A 22,355-nucleotide genomic window follows, 5' to 3' on the forward strand; every position below is an offset into this window, starting at 1 on the left:
CATTCTGTTTACAGTTAAAATACTGGACAACGACATGCAAGAAGCAAATCCAAATACATTAGGAAATATTGTAGTAAAGTAAGTAGCAACATTTATTTTTCTACTATTATTTTTTACTTAATATTTATGCAGCCTCAGACTTGCCACTTTGTGACTCATTCAAGTTGATGAAATAAAAAAAACTTCTTGATTATTATGAAAGAAGAACTACCAAATTGGCAGATTTCCCACAATGATAGTTTTTATGAAATATTTTTCTATGGAAATATAAACCTTCACTAAATCTGACTCTTTGAAGTAAATTTGATACCATTTTTTTTCATAACAAAGGAGAACTATACCTTCAGTAGATCATTACCAAAGTCCAAGATATATAAATTCTATTACTATGGGCTACAAAAAGTGCCTTTAAAAATAGTTTTATATCCCCTTTAACTTTTACAGCTGAACTAATTAATAATCACTGTAGCTTGCACTGATTGCACTTCTCCAAAGCTGGGCACTAAGGCAAAGATCATTCTGGATGTAGGGCTAGTAAAGTGGACCACCATTATATGTATATATACAGTAGATCTTGTGTTGTTGTGAAGATGTCATTCTGTAATAATAGGGAATACTTTAAATACAGCATCTCGGAAGTGAAGCAGGTCTTGCACTATTGCATGTTTCATTATATTTGAAAATATTCATTTAGAATCTGAGAAAGTTATTGCTTGCTACTTATCCCCTCAGATTGCCTTTACCTCCAGGAGCTTTCGCCACCCTCTGGAAGAATGATGCTATGTTTCAGGATTTATATTTCACAAAGTTTCCAGTGAGTATTACATTTGGACATAAGTATAATAAATGTCCCATAAAAGTATAAAAGTGTTGCACCATGACTCCAAGCTTTTTAAAGTAGGTGGCCCAAACTTAATTTAGAGTTGCTAGAGTATTGGTTTGAATACTGGAGCCGTGCTTTTATTTTTCATGCATTTTTTCTGGAGAAAAGCCATTGAGCGCCCGGCTGCACTTGCTTGTCACTGTACTGATAGCAGGGCATCAGCTGCTGCACAGACACCAAGAGAGGATATTGGTGTGAAAATGCATCAGTTCACAATTTTGGAAAAACTAGCAGCAAGACGGTTTATGTAACACCTATAGGGAAGATTGTCGTTAGAAAATCTCCTTGTAATGAATTTGGGGTGTCTACCATGAAGAGCCAGGGTGCACAAAAATAAAGTTTTAGTGAATGAGGTCTACTGTAAGTGGTTCAAATAGTCTACCAAAAGTCTACTAAAAGATTCAGATGAAGTAAGCATAATCCAAATGATATGATGACAAGGTTAAAGAGTATATTCATATTTGTTTTGATAATTGGCACTTTTTTGCATTATTTATTTATTAAGTGCTGAAATGGATTCAGTGTGTACTACTTGTCTTTATAATTGCATATATTAGGGATATTATGACACAATGGACGCAGGGTACAAGGATGAAGATGGTTACATATATGTCCTCTCTAGAGTTGATGATGTTATCAATGTTGCTGGCCACAGACTTTCAGCAGGAGCAATTGAAGAGGTAAATGAATCAGCAACTTAAGAACAGAATATTAAGCAGTAATTTAAACCTTATTAATGCTTTAAGATCACGTCAGTAAATAAATATGGCCCTGTTTAAGATTTCTACTACAATAATGTAGGGTTTGAAAGGACAATGTCAAAATCTGTTGTACAAATACAGAATATTACTGATAGAATGGTGAAAATGGGTGAAGGTAAATAGTAAAAGGAGATAGAACTATCAAAACAGTAGTTAAGACTTTTTGGTTCAAGCCATTCTTGAAAGTTGAACATTTGGTCAGGCTCCCCCTTAGCTTATAACAAGGTATAGATATATGAAAACGTGGCTGTATCAGCCCTAGTCTAACATCTATTCTGAATAACCTTCATGTTAAATCAGGAGTTTTTAGAAGAGCAATAGTAATGTTTTGCAGCGCTCACCCAGTGGACAATATTAGATGAGGAGATTTGACGGCTTCCAGAAATCTGCACTACTTGTGAGTGACAAATCTTCTGAAAATACTGTAGGCTTGGTGTCAGTGTTTCTCGCATAACTGCTGGAAAATGCAGCAGAAGGCACGCTCAGCCTTTTTAACACTATTTACTTGGACATAATGCTAAGGGATTGTCATGAGATTTGTCACCCATGGGTAGTGCAGTTTTATTGCAGGCAACAAATCCCCTTGTCTACTATTACCTAAACTGTCTGTCAGGGTAATGCTTCTGGCCACTGCCCCAGCCCCCCAGGAGTATCAGCACCACAGTTTAGGAAAACTTGTTTAGCATGTGTATAATAAAATAATGACGTATACAAAATAATAGTGTGGGGTATCAGTTGGACAATTGGTGTAATAAACAAAATTCACATGTTTGTGGATTGTTGAAAGTATTTACTGCCTGCCCTTGGCCAGTATGTCATTGCCTGCCAGGAGTTATGTTTATAGCACCATACTGTTTAGCTCTGAATGCAGTTCACATTAGCATAAACATTTTTACAGCAATCAGTATAAATATAATAACTCACTTAACTAAAGATAATCTTAAGATAGTAAGGGTAAGGGCTGTATAACCACTGTTTCTCTATAATGGGGGAAAGATGCTGAGTTTTAGGGTGAAGACACAAAGAGCTACTAGTAGCAGATACATATTGTGGCTACTAAAAAAGACAATGTTGATCATTTACTGATAACTGTCTCTACGTGTGTTTTAGCAGGGGCAATTCTCAGTATTGTCTATGGCAAGGTATTGTCTGAAGTGAAGTAGCTTGAAGAAGTAGCTACTACTGGATCTTAGTGTGTCTTCACCTTAAGGGCAGTGGTACACAGGGAGATTAGTCACTTGTGATAAATCTTCGCTATTGTGGGCAAATAATTCTCCCCAATGTGCCATCCCACTGGCAAGAATGTAAATCGCAGGTGGCATAGCATACGTGTCGCTTTGATTTTCTGAAGTCACCTGAAATTTCCTTGTGAGGTGACTTCGGGAAACCAAAGCAACATGTATGCCATCCCACTGGCAATTTACATTCTTGCTGGTGGGATGGCAGGTTGGGGAGATTAGTCGCCTGCAGTAGTGAAGATTTATCACAGGCCACTAATCTCCCCGAGTGCCACTGCCCTAAGTTTTCCCATGGCCTCTGAGTAAGTAAGAAATAAAGTAGATTTTCTTTCTGATGACTTCTACATTAAAGGTCCAGCATTATTTGCAGTTGCAGACCTCAAGCTTTTTATCTATATATTTCATGTTGTTTGCTTTTTACAGTCTGTACTATTGCACAAGGCTGTGGCAGACTGTGCTGTAGTGGGATTGGAAGATCCACTGAAAGGGCATGTTCCACTCGCTCTTTGTGTACTGAGGAATGGTAAGACATTTGTCCTTTATTGGCCCCTTTTGCCACTGGGATAAAAATATCTCTAATACATACAATTTATTTCTAGGTGTGGACAAAACAACTGAAACAATTGAAAATGAAATTGTGGCCTTAGTTAGAGAATATATTGGACCTGTTGCTGCTTTTCGGAAAGTAGTAATTGTAAAGCAGTTGCCAAAAACCCGCTCGGGCAAGATACCTCGCTCCACACTTTCTGCTCTTGTAAATGGCAAATCTTACAAGGTAATTCAGTTTACTGATTCAGTGCCTAATTTTATGTTAATGACAAGCAATTTGACCTTTGCAGTCCACTCTCAAAGCAGTTGGCTATAAATAGTGCTAAATGTTATAGATATCAGCCTATGACAAACAGTAGATGCTGATAAACCATACATTTGCTTTTTGCCCTTCACTACAATTACCTATTGCATAGCCATTTGCTTGTGTCCTCACTGATTTGTAATGTTTATGTTTCACAATCTGCTGCTTCAATATTCCCCCTATTTTGTGTGCCTGATGGACAGCAAATAGGGAAATGTGCAAAGTGCGTGAAGTGCAAAACATTGCTCCTCACTCTTTACTTCTCTAAGCACAGCATAGAGAAGTGGTGGGTGGCACAAGGGCATCCTCTATATTGCACGCCTTTCAAAATGTGCATCAGGAGACATGCTAGTCTGCATGCTAGTCTTCAAAATGTGCATCATAGAGACCTGCACGGGTCTAGTCAGGGAGACCGGCAACGCAACCCCCTGCTATGCCCCCTTCCCAGATCCGCAACCCTACCCGCAATGGGTAAACTTACCTTCTGACCCCATGACCTGGATCAACCAGCTAAGAGTCCCCTTTAAACCAAAAATATCGCTATCATATCTCATGATAGGGGATTATTTGTTCAGTTTGGAAGAAATGTTCATCCAGTTCCTTTTACCCTTCCCTCCTCACAAAGCTAATGTTTATGCTTGTATTGTTACAGATTGGATCAACTATTGAAGACCCTGATGTATTCAAATATGTTGAAGATGCTGTAAAAGCAATAATATAATTGTATGTACATACTGACAGTAATAAATCCCAACTCCGCATTCTCTAGCATACTTACCTGTATAACAGTAACTGAAATAGGGGGCTGCAAACTACTCCGCAATGGCTATGAATTATGCTTCAAGCATTTGAGTTCATTTAAAAGCCACATAGTCATATTTTGTGCAAAAATGATTGGAACATTTTGCAGAGTTTAATATGTGTATCTAGTCCCATTTATTTCATGGCTACTGAGAATTTTGGCCTATTTACAGCTGAAGGATATACACTCAACAAACTTTAACAGTTATGCAGCCTATTCATTCCACAATGAAACTTTCTATTGTATGAACATGGCAAATGTTTCTCCATATAGACTCTGTAACAACATCTTGTAAGGTCGTCCCTAGCTGCTAATATGCTACTGAGCCTCTGTTGCTATAGTAATGTTGCTATAGAAACGTAGAGCAATTTTTGACGTCTGACGCACAAACTCCTGAGAAGACCAAATGCACAGGACTTAAAAAAAGAGATGTTTTTTTACTTGAAAAACAATAAAGCAGAGTAAAAAGTCCAAGTCTCAAGTGACTGCAAAAGCATTAACTTAGCAGGAGAGCCCTACTGAATGTATAGAAAATACAATGTACTTTTATTTTGTTTTTTTTCACCAGCCTAGATGTGAAACAACTTTGTTCTAATGTTTCTACTCTATTCTAGGAATAATCTCTTGAGCTATCTTTAAAAAAAAACAAAAACTACAGTTGCTATGAATTACATAGGTTCCCTTTGGTTACCTGTAAGGATACTGTACTACTAGCCTGTAAGTGAACTCCGTTACCTCTCTGTATAGTAAATAACCATTCTCTCTTGCCATTTTACTTTTTAATGTTCTCTGTGATTATTTTTCCAGGTTATAAACTTTTTTATAATTGGGCAGAGATTTACAGTTTGTACAATGTTTGGATTCTTTGTAATTCTTCTCTGGTAATGCTGCTAGAATGCTATTGTTTTCTTTTTAAAAATGTAATTAAAATCTGTTTTACAGTATTTATGCCCATATCTTTAATTTCATTTGTGTGGGACAGATTAGATGGTAAAAAAGGAAAAAAGGACAACCCAAAGTAATAAACTAAACTTTAAATTATAACTGTTAATCACTAGCGACCTAACCTAAAGTTAATACACTATATATATATATATATATATATATATATATATATATATATATATATATATATATATATATATATATATATATACTTTATAAGGCATAAGGGTGGCAATGGGGTAGAGCAGATTTAGCCCTGTTATAAAAGAGATATTATAGATATTGAATTTACAGCATCATGAAAATATAATTGTGGGAGAAAAGACAAAGGTGAAAGGAGGATAGGAAATCCTTTATCTAAAAACAGATAGGCGTAGTTTGAACTTTGGTTTCTGTATAAGAAATGATAAGGTTGCTTGGTTAGGTGATGTAGAGGGGAAGCTTTGTTGTAAATGGGAAATAGAATCTCCCACAGATGACAAAGCACCCAATAATATCCACTCCTCTTGTATCTATTAAAATCTGTGCATGGAAGGCACATGTAGTGAACCTACATAATGGCACAAAAATATCTTCTGCATTTTTGGTGATTGTGCTGTCTGTTGGCGCACACAGGGCACTTTTTCATACATGGGAAATTTCCTTTCCTGGGGGTGACAAAGTGTCCTAAAAAACCTTTGCTCTGGGAGTAATTTTGCAATTGTTATGTTTTACCAGCAGGGATTTATATTCAGCCTGTTGTAAAGGTATATTCAGGTATTTCCAAAGGGAGGATGAAAAATATCTTCTAGGCAAAATGAGAGGAATCATTAATAGATTCCGACCCATCTATATTCATTAAAATGGTATAGAAATAATGGAATTTCAGTAGCAATTTAAAATGTTGACAACTTTTTGATTTCTATAACTACAAAGACTTGGATATCCCTCTGACAGTAACTGCGACATTCATGGAAACCAGCATGTGTGCCCACATAGTAAGCACTACTACATTCACTCTATATAAATGTAGCCTTAAGCACATATGAAAATCATACATAATGAATGTGAATCCGGGTAGTATTGACAATATTTAGAAGTATTGACAGTATTATACAGATTACTTTACCTCTAGGTAATGTTCCCAAAGCTAGCCTACTGGCAGTGTCAGACTTGGTCTCCTAGTGCCAACCAGAGAACCTTATTGGGGCTCACCAGGAACCCCTTTAGTACTCTGGCTGGCCACTCTGACACTGTCTATGGCCCACAGACACCTTTCAATTAAGGACACGCTATTATAGTGTGTAAACCAACATCACTGGTGATGTTGCCCATAGCAACTAATCAACTAATCAGCTCAACAGCATATTATTCTCCTGTGAATAGAACCCAGCTAAGTAGGAAGAACCTAAAGCTGAGTCCTTATGTTTGTCATACAGTTAGAACAGTCTACGTATTGTCTCCTTAGAGGAGACATTGAAGGTAATTCTGGAGTATCTTCAATTGTGCCAGCAAGCTCTGTGTTGGCGAATTGATCCAAAGGCAACCGGAATATACAAAATATGGTTCCGGTTATCTACATTGTGCTATTCTGCATCTATAGCCTCAGTTTGGAAAGCTGACCACTTTTCATTGAAATAGACTCTGCAGAGAGGAAGCAGGGAGGGGGCTCAATGGTGGGCAGTGTGGGGCTTTTGTCTGGGGGCGGGTTTAGCTGTCCTTTAAGACCCTCTGTGACCCATATGGTGTATGTATATTGTACACTCACCAGAGGATCGAAATGGATTTGAGAAATCTTCCACTGTAAACAAAGGTTCACTGGCTAAGCTTTAGCATTGAATACTAATGAAAATATTTCAATGGATTCATATTCCCAGGATGTTTCACTTATGCATTAACATGTGTGGTTGCCAGTCATGGCAAGTAAGATGAACTAGATTAAAAAATATTATTTCTACAGGTTCTAAAGATCCAAAAAAATGTTGTAAGGAATTTTACATGCTGTTCAGTTTTGAATAATCGCACATCGTTCATATTGGGAAGACTAGTAAATGATGGCCATGACTATAGTTTTACAATATATGTATTACTGCTAAGCCACATTTCAAAAATGCTGCTTATCAGAAAAACATTGGTAAAACCCCAAAATAATTATACCATTTGTGTGAAAAGAAGCTATACTTATATTCCCAGTGCTCCCTCTTGTGGCCAGCCAAGGTATATATAGTCTTCCACAAAAACCATGTTACTCAAGAGACAAAAATATGTATTTCTAACAGGAAACAATTTTTGTATAGTTAGTAAAATAGTGTTGTGGGATTTAGGAATTAAGTTGCGTTTTGAATAAACACCTTTTTTTAACTTACCTGGAGAAATATATTTCCTTTTACTCATGTAGTTTTGTCTTTTCTGTTCTGAGAGGGTCTGGAGGGAAATACATTTACTGACCCATCATTAGACACTGTTCACCTCCAAAATGTTCAGGTAGAATTAAATGTAAACTAAGAATGGGAAATGATAATAAGCAAATAAACAGTGTTTCATTTTGTTTTCCCTTTTATTCACAATGGAAGGAAAAAACATGTCACCATAAATGTCCAACTTTGATTGGTTAAAAATGAGATATGACAATAAAATAAAGCTTTATGAGCGTGCAGTTGCTGAGAAGAGGAACTAAAAGACAGGTGTCAAGCTAAAGTCAAGCAGCAGGAGTTTAGCAAATAGGTAACTTATTGTATTCAACGTCTACTTCGCAATTTCCAATAGAAACCATTAAAGAATAAGAGACAGTTGCTACAACAAATAAAGCCACAGAAGGTAATATTCTACGTATACATATATATGTTAGTGCGTATATATATCTCTCTCTATATATTTGTACATATATATGTATACATACAGCATATCTCAACCATTCAGTCTTAATTATTTCCTCTAATATAGCAGACTTCTGGGAAGTCTTGACAAGGCCATCTTGGCTAAAAGCATAAAGAGAGATTTCCTTTACCCAGACACCCTTTGTAAAGGAATTAGTTGGTTTAAATAGTAAAAAGTAAGTGTCTGCCAGGCTGTCGGATCAGAGTATCCCACAGACTTTGGCATCTTAACAGCAAAGAGAAATGAAAGATTTTTTTTTCTTGGTCCACAGGTTACATAATATAATGACTTTGTTTCACAAAGATCATTTATTGAATTTCAGTGATTGCTATTGACTAATGTAAACAGTTCATTGATTAAAGAGCCGTCACAGTGCTTCTCTAAGTGTGTCACATGGCGTGGTCATTCACAGGTCCAATGGGGCTCTGTAGTCATATCACACCCTATCTATCTGTAACCAGAGGCAGGTATGCAGCTGTAAGAGGTTCTTAGAAGGAACATGTTGTAGCATCTTACGTTCCTAAATGAACTAGTCTATTACGATCCAAAAATTATTGTATAAACAGTGATATGGAAAGGTACAAACATCACTGACGCCAGTTTGTCAGGTCTTTCCACACAGACTCAATGAACTTTGTTTTATTTATTTCTTTTTTTAAAAAAATCATATTTATAACCATTTACACATCATAAAATAAATGACTTACACTTCATAAAATAAATACACATTAAATACTTAAATATCTCTAATATTTTACAGTAAAACAGAACAAAAAATGATTAGTTCCCTCTCATTCAGCTGGGCGCACTTGTATCATCACGAATGAAGTGGAGACCTCCTTGCAGTAGTAGATACTTTGTTCTCTGTCTCTCAAATGAAGTATATGATAATGCAGTACATAAAAAGAACTTCACATTTTAGATCAGTGCTTGTTCTGCCATCTGGGCGGTTTCCCATGATAGGTGCCCTAGGTAGTGCACTTCAGGTAGATAGTTATTAATATGAAACCTATGAAATATTCAGAAAGGCGACAAGACAGAGAATAATCCAATTAAAAGAGCAAAATCATGATAAAATGAAAATGTGGATTGCAGCAGACCAGGTTTTGTTATGAAACAAATGTATGTGTATTTACTTATAATTGGGTCTCAAAGGGGGTCAAGGTTAACAGAATAGATGAAAAGTACATTTATTTTTTGCCAACAACACACCTTGCCACCCCTGAGCTGGAGTCCATTGGAGTGCCATACTGGCATCTCTGTATAGAGATAAATAAGACCTACTGCAATGTATGTTTATTACCACAATGGACAGTGTGAGGAAGAGTATAGGAGTAAACTGATGGAGAAGAGATTACCCAGTGCCCTTGAAATTTTGACAATAGAGGACATGCTCAAATTCTTCACATTTCTGAATCTGAAAGAGCAATTATTTATGTCTAGCTGCAGGACATTGTCTGCTTATTGGAAGGACTAATAAAGGCTTGCATTGACTTGGAGAATTTCATTATATACTGATAGATTGCAGTAGGTCTGTTATAGTGATGTTTGTCTCTTGGGTCTTCATTATTCTCCTCATGTATCATTCAAAACTATTGTTCGGTTTGATAAGAATGCCATTATTCTGATATCGGAGCAGAAAGAAAAATGTATGGAAGCAAGCACAAATCAAGGTAGAATACCTACAGCAACTTGGTGCTTTGCTCTTGTCAGAGTCATCAACATGAGTATGTACGGACCGTGGAGCTGTCTAATCTCTGTATTCCTGAAGGGGCAACTGGAAATATGAAAATAGTAGAAGTGGAAATATGAACAAGTAGAAGGTTTAGTAGAACATATCAGTGTTATATATATTGTACTTTTGATCTTCTACATACTCTGCAAAAGCTGATTTAGCTCACAACAGAGCACAGAACTCTTTAAAATGTCAAAATATATATGGCACGATAACCACATGCCAAATCCTGGCACCAGGAATACAACACATTGTTCGGTTGTAGCAATGCTGATGACCACTGTCCGAATAATTGAATCCCCTATAACCACAATGTGTTTTGGCCTAGCTCTGCTCTCCTCCCCACAACTACTAGAACAACTGATGTCAGGCACATCCAGAACTGCCAGTCATATAACTTCTGAATATAATAGATATATGAATGTTCAAAACTGAACAATTTGTAAAGTCTAAAGGAGTAGTCTTTAGTGATGAGCGAATCTGTCCCGTTTCGCTTCGCCGAAAAATTGGCGAAATGGCAAAATTGTTGTGCGTCAAAAAAAATTGTCGCCTGCAACTATTCTTTTGTTGCACGGCTATTTTGTCACCCGCAGCTATTCTTTTGTCACGCGGATATTCTTTTGTCGCCCGCGGCTATTTTTTTGTAGCGCGGCTATTCTTTTGTCGCCTGCGGCTATTCTTTTGACGCCCGTGACTCTTCTTTTTGGACGCACGGATATTCTTTTGATGCGGGCGACAATTTTTGGACGTGCGGCAAATTTTTCCGCTGCAAATTTTTTCATCCATTTTGCAAAACAATCCGCCAATGGCAAAACGCGGAAATTCGCTGCGAATCCATGCCTTTCGCCCATCACTAGTAGTCTCTTGTTCTTTGAACCTTTTCAAACCTTGTCAAAAAAAAGATCCCTGCTATCTGTCTATAATGTCATCTAATGAACTTGATTTTATTTTTAGAAAAGAATAAACATTCTATGCCTAGTACCTCTCAAGACCCCAAAAATATTCCACTGAGCATAGGTTGTTCTCCTGAGATTCAGGTGTCTTTGACATAACTTATTCTGCCTCTGAACAGTATGGGTATGAGAATCTGGATGTTATATGTGAAAGTATTAGGCATGCTCTGGATCTGACACTGCTATGCCCATAAGCCCACCAATAAAATCCATGTAGAATTTTTATAGAAAGACAGGAAGAAAAACATTTGTCTGTATCTTAGTAATTTTCAGTTCTATACTGGAACCTTAGCAACAGACCACACATTTAAGACAATACATTTTTGTGTTATATTAATAGTGTTGTCAATCTGAGGCAAGTATACAATATATTATATTCTGTTTCTCCAGTCAGAGCTAAAAATATAAAGCCATACCATCTGTTGTCATTTTCCGTGAATGCCCGGATGTTGTTGTTAATCTGAATCCTGCTGGCAGTGTTTCCGAAGAACCTGGCATCATGCTGATTCCGTGCACTTCACGTGGTGGAAACTGCCTCCTCCAGGAGGGCCCACGTCTGAAGTTCTTGTCATCACTCTAGCAATACAAAATATGACAAAAATGAAACCGAGTCTGAGTTTTCTTCAGTAAATTTGGTTACAATGTTTTTTGAAAGTCAACAAGCTCAAAAATGGCCTTTGTGTTCTTATCCTTAAAGCAGCATGGCTGAGGGTGCATGGAATAGTGAAAAAATGAGTTTGCCTCATGTTAATTTGCCCAAAAAATTGCTCTTTTAAAAAAAAATAAATAAAAAAAATTCAGTACAGGATTCTGATGTGTGTTAAAAAACAGATTCCTGAATCTTTTGATTTCAACACCTTATTTGCTGCTTTATTATGAAACATTGCTCATAGCACTAATGAATCAACAGTTTGAACAATTTAGCTGTTTACCTCATCAAGGCGCCTTTCAGTTCCCAAAGCCAATAAATTATTGTATTCTCTTTCCAGGATCTGCCGTGCCTGAAATATTCAAGTGAGAATGATATGAACTTCCTCTAATAGCTTTGGATTAGTCAGTGTGTTAAACAATCTCTAGTTTAATAAAATACAAAACATATGACAGTCAAATACAATAACATTTAATAATGCCCCTGCCGAAAAGCCAAGACAAAGACTGATTGAATTAAAATTAGATTCAAGGGGGGGAGGGATATTTGGGAAAATAGTAATGGAAAAGGGAGGAAAGGATAAAAAGAGAAGAAGAGAAGAGAGAAATATAAAAATAGGGGGATAAAATGTAATAGGAACAAACAAAACTAAAGGGACAAGGGAAGAGAAGAGAGGAAAAGGAGTGAAGATAAGATGGAAAAGGGAGAATTAACATGCACAGGAGGAAATGGAGCACCCCTTGCTGTTATAGCAGGTGTAGTCGATCTATGTTAGACTACCCCCTTTTATTAAGCTGATAGATATTATAGGCATTTAATACCTATAAAATGTTCTAAGAAATAATTTAAGATTTTGGGGGTGATTTATTAACATTCAATTGATTTGATTTTTTTCATGATTCAAGTATTTTTTCTTTAAAAATTCAAATTATGGGTCAAAAACGAATGTCTGCTATTTATTAAGTGCAAAATGCTTGACTGTACAAATTCTCCCTCTAAAAGCACCAGTAGTCCATCATCTAAAAGCGAGTTTCTATAGAAGTCAGTGAGTGTTGCCATGTTGGCAAACCTGAATTTTCGAGTTTTTGGAATTTGTAAACTTGCAAAAATTTGAGGTATTTGAGTTTTTTATTCAAACAAGTTCTCCTTATTAATAAGCAAACATTTGACATGCAGGTTTATTCGATTTAAGAAAATAATCTTGAATTCATAAACTCGAAAACTGATAAATGAGCCCATTAATGTAAATCAAATCAGTGTGGTATAAAGAGGATTAAGAGTCTCACCTGAGTATTTTGTGTTGGGATTTGTAACAAAAGAGCTAAACTTGTGTAGTCAAAGTTCTCATCCAAGGCAATAAGTGACCCGTGGATTCCACTCTCCAGTATGTTGTTTGCATAATCTCTAAGGCCTATTGCTTGGATCCAGCGAATCACACGATCATTGCTCCACACTAACACATCTACAAATAAAAACATTTTTCAATTGGTGTTCATTTCGTGTAAAAGAAATGTACAACTACAAACTGTATTAGTGTTTTGTATACTCTGTGTCAGGTGTGTTACATTTGTATGGATTGTATATAAATTATAATGTGGCAAATTGCAATTTCATATTGCAGCATCTGCTTTTTACTAACAGGGAGGCATGAATTGTACAGCTGAAGAGGCCCTTGTTATTGATGTCCTATCAGACTCATTGTAATGTTCTGCTCTTTAAAATAACACAAGTATTTAAAGGAGACCTGTCACTCCTACATAAAAAGCTGTATAATAAAAGTCCTCAGCAAATTATAAAACCCAAATCCTTTTTTTTATTCTAACATCTGTAAATGTCATTCAAAATCTGAGCTGTCATATCACCTGAGGCACGGAGGAGGGCAGTAGATTACTTTCACTTTCCCTTCAGCACTCCCTAGATGTCACTGCACCCCTCACATTCCCCTCCCTTCTTACAGTCTACAATTGTGTGCCTATGCATTGACATAGACATCAGGTCCCCAATTCTGGTGCATAAACAAGATTTTGGCATGATGCAAAGCTAATCTTAATAACAAAATGGCACCTGTCTGCTTGTGAATGTCTTGTGAATTTCAAGACTAAAGGAAAGAATATTTGAATAATTTATATAGTAATTAAAGTTTATTTTGCTCAAGTAACATGATAGAAAAGTATTTTGAATTATTTCTTAAGGTGTCAGGTCCCCTTTAATTGTTCTGATTCGGCATATGGGGACGGCTTGCTCCTGCAACACTGTACATGGGGGTTCCCAAAAGATACAGAAAGCTAAGGTAACAAGGCAATGTCCTATAGTGATCAATTTGTGTCACTTTTGATCTTTGCATTTATGTATGTTTGATAAAGACACTACTTACTTGTACAGAAATATTACAAACATTTATTGAGCACTTATGCTTGGTATGCTAGATGTAGTAACATAGCAGTAAAATGACATAGTACTTTAAAGTACAAAACTCCATAAGTCCATCAAGTTCGCTTTTTTTGTCTAAATAAAACCTTTGCCTCAAAAGGGGAAACATTCCTTCCTGTCCCCGTGATGGCAGACATTAATGTCCATACAAGATTTAACCAACAGAAATTGTTTAGGAAGCTATCATTCTAGAAACATTCTATTAAGGAGACAAGAGGGAATACATACCTTTAATTTCATGCTGGCTTGTTTCTCTTCTCCTTTCCAGCTCCTTCCTATCATAGTTTAATTTTTTCAAGCACATTATGCCATACTGCAAACTTGTTCTGTGAATTTTAAGACAAATGAAAAGACAGTATTTAGAGATATTTGCAGGGTTTATATGGGTTTATATGTAATATTTTTTAGGATCTGAGTGAATATTTTTTCTGAATATATATATTCGGTATTTGTGCGTCCATGGCAGGTGTTTTAAAATCTATACAGACTTCCTGCTCAGGCATTCACAGCACTGTAATTGCTTAGTGGCACCAGAGTAGTTCCACTCAGGCTCATGGAACATGCAGCATATTCTCTGCTGGTGTTTCCCATTGGAAGCAAAGTAACTTACCATACAGCATGTCATTTGTTTTAATGGAAACTACCTGTTACCAGCTGTTTTATCCTGAAAACTAGTGATGAGCGAATTTTTTCGGCAGGCATAGATTCACAGCGTATTTCCGCATTTCGCCATTGGTGAATTGTTTCTTGAAACTTCAGAGAAAAAAAAAGTTGTGGTCGTGGCAAAATAGGTGTCAAAAAAAGGGTGCTGCCGTGTAAAAAAAAATCATGCGACACACATGTTTCGCTAATTTTTCCGCAAAGCAAAATGGGACAAATTCGCTCATCACTACTGAAAACACATAGGCTGTTGCAATATCAGGAGCAAAGTTTGCAAGACTTATTATCACCTATAGAGGTCTGTTAGCAGGAAACAGTTACTGGGCACCTGTATAAAAGCAAGCATCGTATTGGCTGCTATGGGTTACTGCTCCTGGGAAATGTTCCTTTCACTAACTATAGGGGCAAGTGTGCCATGAGCCTTAAAGCCAATTATCCTACTGAAGGAAAACTACTATCAGAGAGCTGACTTATACTTTGGAATTTATCAGGTTCCTTCACGTGTGAAATAAAGGCATATACCAAACTGATCATTTCTATCAAAATAAATGTAATTATATTCAAACACAAACATTGAAAAGAATAGTAAGACGCTATCAGTGAATAACACTTTTATATAAACCTACCGATGAAAGCTATCCACCATTTTTAAGTGCACTCGAAGATCTTTTTTTGTTAAATGGTCTAGCATCCGGGCATCTACAAGGCATTCCATGAAGTAACTTCTGTACTGCGGTAAGCCCAGACTAGGAAGCCATTCATTCCCAATCCACTCATGGTTCATATCGCCATATGCCAATGTCTGTAAGGTAATATCCAAAGGAACTATTATGTCAATATATTACATATTTAAACAAAGCTTGAAGGAAATCACATTTTGCTATGACCATACCAGGCAGCAATGGTACTGAGGCACCAGTAGCCCACCTAATTTCTTCTAGAAGAAGCAGTTCACTTAACAGTAATTTTCAGTCTAATACACCTATTAATGAATACAAGCTCAGAAACCAATAAGCAGTGGAATGTGCAACCATCAGGCAAGTAACACAAGAGAAACAAAATAAACTCTCTTCAGAACATAAGGGCAAGCTCACAAGGGGCATTTTTAAAAACGTGGATTGAAGTAAAGTAAAAGGGTACTGTGTGCTGATTGCCATGAAAAATTTCATTTGATCACAGTTCACAATCACAGTGCATGCATGGTCTACAGAAGAAGGTGTAAATAAAGAAATCCTGAATTATCTCTTAAGATACACCATATAGTAAGATTCTCTAAGTTTACTAAATGTTATATTATTTTTAGTCCAATTAACCCCTAGGAACCTAGGAATCCACCTTAGAAAATCTACCTACTTATGATATACAGCTAAATCTTTTGGTTTAATCTGTGCTTCACCCTCCATAAGTAATTGGATTAAACATGGGGTTTGCATTGTTACAGAGGGTATAAATAAGATATGCATTTACTTATGTGTCAAAGCCAGATAGATTAAGAAATATGTATATTTATTCATTCTTTCTCTCCTCTTTTTTCTTTCTTTTTTTCTGATATGATACTAAGCAGTTATTTACTAAAACCTGCATTATATAAAGTTGCCACTAGATGTAAGGCATTAACTCAGGCTCACAAAGGTGTCAGCTTTGTATCTATGTTATTTGGGACGCTGGGATCATTTTCTTTTCTTTATTTTTCTTTAAAGTGGATCTGTCACCCAGACATAAAAAGCTGTATAATAAAAGCCCTTTTCAAATTAAACATCAAACTCAAAATCATCTTTTCATTACCCCATCAATACCTATTATAAAAGCATTTAAAAATCCCAGCTGTTAATCATATATTGCCTTCCCCGCCTCTATGAATGTATGTATGTATAGCAATAAAACAAAAAGCGGAGCACCACAAGTACATCCCTTGAGAGGACTTTGGCGCTTGACGCGTTTCGTGGCCTCCCGCCACTTCTGAGGAAGTGGCGGGAGGCCACGAAACGCGTCAAGCGCCAAAGTCCTCTCAAGGGATGTACTTGTGCCTTTTAAGAAACATGGAATAAAAGACTGTTTTTATCTTCAGTGGTGCTCTGCTTTTTGTTTTATTGCTATTTGGATTTCTGGATCCTGGGGGAGAGGACCCGCGTGCAGCACACTGTTTAAGCGGTAAGTGCTCCTGTGTACTGCCTAGTGCTCTCTATATCTGATGTATGTATGTATGTATGTATATCTTTATTTATAAAGTGCAACTTATGTACGCAGCGCTGTACAGTAGAATACATTAATACAAACAGGGGGTTAATAAGATAATAGATAAATACAAAGTATAATAATAAATACAGATAAATACAGCAGCAATAAGTCGAGGACACAAGAGGAAGGAGGTCCCTGCCCCGTAGAGCTTACGATCTATATGGGAGGGTAACTAACAGACACAAATAGGCAAATATGAGTGCTGTAGGTCACAGTGGGTGACACTACAATATAAGTGCCAGTTCCCAGATTAGGTGCTGGGTGAGTGCTCCAAAAGGTAGTCTTTAACCTTAGTTTTAAAAAGACTGGGGGAGGATTCTCTCTGGAGGAAATCAGGGAGGGCATTCCAAATGTAGGGGGCAGCCAGGCAGAAAGGTTTAAGGCGGGAAACCACAGTAGTAGTGGGGGGCACAGCCAAGCGATTGCTCTGCGAGGAACGAAGGAGTCGGCCGGGAACATACGGAGACACAAAGGACGAGATGTAGTGAGGAGCAGAGGAATGGAGGGCTTTGAAGATTAGGAGAAGAAGTTTGTAAGAAATTCTTTGTTTGATAGGAAGCCACGATAAGGACTTTAGCAGGGGAAGGGCCTGAACTCTCCTGGATGAGAGGAGGATAATTCTGGCAGCAGTGTTTAATATAGACTGTAGGGGGGAAAGACGGGAGTTAGGGAGGCCGGTTAATAGCAGGTTGCAGTAGTCCAGTCGTGACATGCAGTAGTCCAGTCGTGACATACTGCATACTGCCTAAGGCATAGAGGTGGGGCAGACAGTTACTTTCACTTTCAATTTAGAACTTCTTAGATGTTGCTGCTCTCCTCATATTCCCCCTCCCTCCTCACCATGCCATATTGTAACAAGTACATTGGCATTTGTATCAGGTCCCCCATACTGCCACAGAAACAAGATTTTGGCAGGCTAACAGTGTCCACAAAATGGCACCTGCCTGCTTGCTGCAATTGTGAATTCCAAGGCAGAAGAAAATAAGATTCAAATAATTTATATAGTGTAAGTAAAGTTTATTTTGCTTGATAAACACAATAGAAAACAATTTGGAATTATTTCTTAAGGTGACAGGTCCTCTTTAAAATCTAGGATCTCTGATTATAAAGGACTTTCATCTTTCCAGCTTAAAATACACATCTGAAATGTACTAGTATCTCTTTCTTTAGTGGTATATAGACAAATTTGGTAATTTTCTTCTCTAGTGTTTTCTTTTGATTAAGATAAAGTTTTCAAGTGGTCTCATTTATGAAGTACCAGGCTAATGCCTGCAAAGTGCAAAAAATGGGCTGACATATAGAGTGGGCACCATGTGATGTCTTCTGTGACACCTAGAAGTGGTCTCACTCTCACTCTAAATATCATTATATAGCCCTATAGTGCCCTTACATAGCGCCCAACTGCAGTCCTACACCTGCCAAGCTGTAACTATGTACTCTCTATAAAAGAAAAGAAAGTCCAATTAATTTAGTGGACACTTTGGCTAAACCCTTTTCCATATTATCTAAAATTTAAGGGCAGAAAGCACCATAAATTGTAACTTATTCAGTCTTTTACTAAATAATTCTGCATGTTACATTGTTATACAGCAAATTAATTTGGAGTAATGGAACTTACTTGTGCCCAGCTGCCTTCTTCTGACTCTTTCTGTAAAATCAGCAGGAACCCATTGATGCAATAAATTTAAACAGAGGAAATAACCATAAAACATGGGAAATGGCAGTACATTATTTCATAGTTAAATTATTTTTACAGAAGCAGTAACTAAAGGGTTAAAAAGAGTTAACCTTAAAGGTGGGAACACCTAAAGCTGTTGTACCTAATACATTCCAATCAAACATTGCTTTCTGGGAATCCCTGGCTCACAGAACCAGCTCGCTAGGCTTGCAGAAAGAGCTGTCATCTATTTTAAGTAAGCTGATGTAAAGTGACATAATAAATGATTTATAGCGGCACAATAAATTGAACCATTATCATTACAGATGGACCTAGACAGTCTTTGTCATTAATAATCCAACATCTAGACTTCTCTGAACCGAAAATAAATAATGCACTAACCGTTTTGGTGGGAGCAGTAAGGTTCTCCATTTCCTCATGGGTTACCCAGACATTACCTGATGGCTAATGAGAAGGCCCACAGAAGAACAGGTGAAATCCACATTAGGAATGCAGCATGAAGGAAGAAATGCAGCACCACTGTAAGTTAACAGCGCAATAGCATCACTATCAGCAGACATACCTCTGCCTAAAAATTACCGGCCCCTTAGTCTTAATAATTGAGGGAATGTAAATCCCCATAAACTTCATCTACTGCTTTTCCATGCTCTACAAATTGGTGGTCCATACAATAAAAATCACACAACAGGATTCTCAAGTAAGGATTCTGCCTAAAATTCTAAAGGGAGATTACTGTACAATTTTGGTTTGTTGGTATTGCATTATAATCAAACATCAGAAGAATGTTCTAGTATTCTGTGCAACAATAACATGTATATTATGCTTCCAACTTCAATTACAGAAACAAAGAACAGGTACCCAAGTGTATAGAGAGCAGACAGGATTCTCACTGTAGGATTGCCTTGCTTTCACTGGGACACTAGCCCTAGAGAGGTGCAATATTGCATTATGAATTCATCCCTGAAGTTGTAGGACTATAGCTCCAATGAATCTTTTATTTTGCTAATATGTAAAAACATACTTGGAATTATTGTCCAGAAATATCTGGGTATGCAGTGGTAAATGAAATGTGTTGGGGGGGAGGGAAGCACAAATATCTTGTTTATATATATTTATTAAAATACAGGACTAGTAAATAATGTGTTTCCAAAGTGTGTGCTATTTTAAATACATACAGTAGAACCATAACCAATAGCTAAACAAAATAATATAGTTGAAGCTGTGAAAAATAGAAGAATTCTGCATACGAATGATTTTAATGACAAACATAAACTCGCATTTTGTTTTATTTCAAGCTGTGCTGGCAGAGTATATCGCCCTACAAATGGGTTCCTCAGAGACTGCAGGGAGACATGATGGAAACATGACTGCAGAAGAGAAAAATGTCACTCACTGTTCTGGATGTTGGAGGCGCTGATGGGCTGGTGAGTGAAACCATCTCTTGGATTGCTAACCGTAGCTTTAAACGATGCAGAGGATTGCTAATCCCAATCTCCCTTTGTATTTCCGTATCAGACAAGGCAGACATTATGGCACCACTCTTTACGTTGGCACGACATGCAGCAACATACCAAGCTGGCATTCCCAACCAAAGCTTTAAGAATTAAGGAAAGAGGTGGCAATGGTAGGCAGTGTACAAATATAATAGAAGGTAAAGGTGAGGTAAAACAAACTTACTTCTCATAATACTGAATCAAAATCATTTAAACATGAAAAACATACTCAGTTTTATCTTCATTGTGGATTTACTTAGTACAATGTACTGTTCTCTTATACTAGGAAAAAGGTAAATCAGTCAAAACTGAAAATGTGTTTCTGGATAACAGATCCCATATCTTCATTGAACTTAAACAAAGATGGATACCATTTAATTGAGACAGTAATTAAAACCATATTTATTTGTAATCTTGTACATGTTCTCTCATACTCTAAAATGGGAAGGTATGCAACATATATATATAACTGTATATTGCCATGTTCTGAATTTGGATCAATTTTACACTTACTTCAAGCCATGCAACTACGGTTGGCCCATCCCACTGTGCAAATGGAAGTCCCTTTCTTCTTGCTTCTTCCAGAAGTTCATGTCTTCATATAATATAGGAAAAAACAGACAAATTATAACAAATTTTGAAATTTTTAAAAATAGAAAGACAACAAAGCTTTGATAAAATATTGTTCCATCTCTTAAAGCTCTAATCTCTTAAAGAGGACTCGTCATCCACACATCTGTATAATAAAAGTCCTGTTCAAATTATACATGAAATCCAAATTTCTTTTTTATTAACACATCCATAACCTTTATAAAGGCATTTAAAAATCCCAGCTGTCAATCATATATTGCCCGCCCTGCCTCTATGCCTTAGCATAGGTGGGGAAGAAAATGTCTATTTAGCACTTTGTAGATGTCACTGCCTTCCTCACTTTTCCCCTTCCTTCTCATCATTTTATTGTATAGTACATGGGCATGGGTATGGGGTCCACCATTCTGGCAAATAAACAAGATTTTGGCATGATACAAAGCTTTCCTTGCTAACACAATGGCACCTGGCTGCTTGCCGTAGTTGTGTAATTCCAAGAGTGAAGGAAACAAGATTTCAATAATGAAATAAGTGAAGTTTATTATGATTGACTAACCCCACAGAAAATCATTTGAAATTATTTTTTGGGTTAACAGATCCCCTTTAATATCGCTTCCTTTAAAACAGTGCTGTCCAACTGGCGGCCCGCGGGCCGCATGCGGCCCTCGACCCCCCTCTGTGTGGCCCCCCACCTGTCTGGCTGCTTTGATGGCTTACTCTTGTGTAAGCTTTAAATGGTATCAGTACTGTGATTAACTGCCCCCCTGCATGGTTCTCACCTCAGAATCAGACTGTATTGTTTAAATATGTAATTCCCTGTGTTGTTCACACCTTTTAATCTCTGCATTGTTCACCCCCTGCAGTGTTCACACCTCAGGCTCAGGCTGTAATCACCCATATTGTTCCCCTGTTCACACCTCAGGAGCAGTAGAAACCCACAAATAATCCCTGCACACTACAAAAAGAACATATACTGAGGTGGTACTGCAATTAAAAAGTTTTTTAATATATAGTTATTGTGCAGACTGTAGGAGCAGTGCCAGCATTGTGTCACTGTAGGCTGCCTGTGTGTGCCATACAGGGCAGAGAGAGTATGGCACACACAGGCAGGGTAGGGAAGGCAGAGTATGGCACTCACAGGCAGGGTAGGGAAGGCAGAGTATGGCACACACAGGCAGGGTAGGGAAGGCAGAGTATGGCACACGCAGGCAGGGTAGGGAAGGCAGAGTATGGCACACACAGGCAGGGTAGGGAAGGCAGAGTATGGCACACGCAGGCAGGGTAGGGAAGGCAGAGTATGGCACACACAGGCCAAGTATGGCAAAAACCAGCCAAGTATGGCACACAGGCAGGGTAGGGAAGGCAGAGTATGGCACACACTGGCAGGGTAGGGAAGGCAGAGTATGGCACACACAGGCAGGGTAGGGAAGGCAGAGTATGGCACACACAGGCAGGGTAGGGAAGGCAGAGTATGGCAGGTTTTTGCTGTACTACAACCATTAATATGGGTATGGTCATGTGATAACATGGGTGTGGTTTCAAGTGGGTGCAGTTTCAAAAAGGGGAGTGGCCAAAACTGGCTTCCATTATCGG

At 37.5% G+C, this 22,355-nt stretch overlaps 2 protein-coding genes across 7 annotated transcripts in view; one reads left to right on the top strand and one right to left on the bottom strand.

Moving 5' to 3' along the window:
- Positions 1–5,481, top strand: part of acss3 (acyl-CoA synthetase short chain family member 3) — a 47,101-nt gene extending 41,620 nt beyond the window's left edge. For both annotated transcript variants that reach the window (XM_002931620.5, XM_031898886.1), the window contains exons 12-17: positions 15–78; positions 733–814; positions 1,441–1,563; positions 3,306–3,405; positions 3,482–3,657; positions 4,388–5,481. In XM_002931620.5, coding sequence (XP_002931666.2) covers positions 15–78; positions 733–814; positions 1,441–1,563; positions 3,306–3,405; positions 3,482–3,657; positions 4,388–4,456 — 614 coding nt within the window. In that variant the 3' untranslated portion in view covers positions 4,457–5,481. The remainder of the gene's footprint in view (positions 1–14; positions 79–732; positions 815–1,440; positions 1,564–3,305; positions 3,406–3,481; positions 3,658–4,387) is intronic.
- Positions 5,482–7,999: 2,518 nt separating this feature from the next.
- The window catches only part of ppfia2 (protein tyrosine phosphatase, receptor type, f polypeptide (PTPRF), interacting protein (liprin), alpha 2), a 209,640-nt gene continuing 195,284 nt past the window's right edge, over positions 8,000–22,355 (bottom strand). For all 5 annotated transcript variants that reach the window (XM_031898888.1, XM_031898887.1, XM_031898889.1 and 2 more), the window contains 11 exons: positions 20,688–20,769; positions 20,075–20,275; positions 19,063–19,125; positions 18,622–18,651; positions 15,392–15,567; positions 14,334–14,431; positions 12,962–13,137; positions 11,959–12,027; positions 11,443–11,602; positions 10,025–10,115; positions 8,000–9,347 (listed from right to left, as the gene is read on the bottom strand). In XM_031898888.1, coding sequence (XP_031754748.1) covers positions 10,057–10,115; positions 11,443–11,602; positions 11,959–12,027; positions 12,962–13,137; positions 14,334–14,431; positions 15,392–15,567; positions 18,622–18,651; positions 19,063–19,125; positions 20,075–20,275; positions 20,688–20,769 — 1,114 coding nt within the window. In that variant the 3' untranslated portion in view covers positions 8,000–9,347; positions 10,025–10,056. The remainder of the gene's footprint in view (positions 9,348–10,024; positions 10,116–11,442; positions 11,603–11,958; positions 12,028–12,961; positions 13,138–14,333; positions 14,432–15,391; positions 15,568–18,621; positions 18,652–19,062; positions 19,126–20,074; positions 20,276–20,687; positions 20,770–22,355) is intronic.

This window comes from Xenopus tropicalis, chromosome 3 (assembly GCF_000004195.4).
Source record: "Xenopus tropicalis strain Nigerian chromosome 3, UCB_Xtro_10.0, whole genome shotgun sequence".
NCBI classification, from domain to species: domain Eukaryota; kingdom Metazoa; phylum Chordata; class Amphibia; order Anura; family Pipidae; genus Xenopus; species Xenopus tropicalis.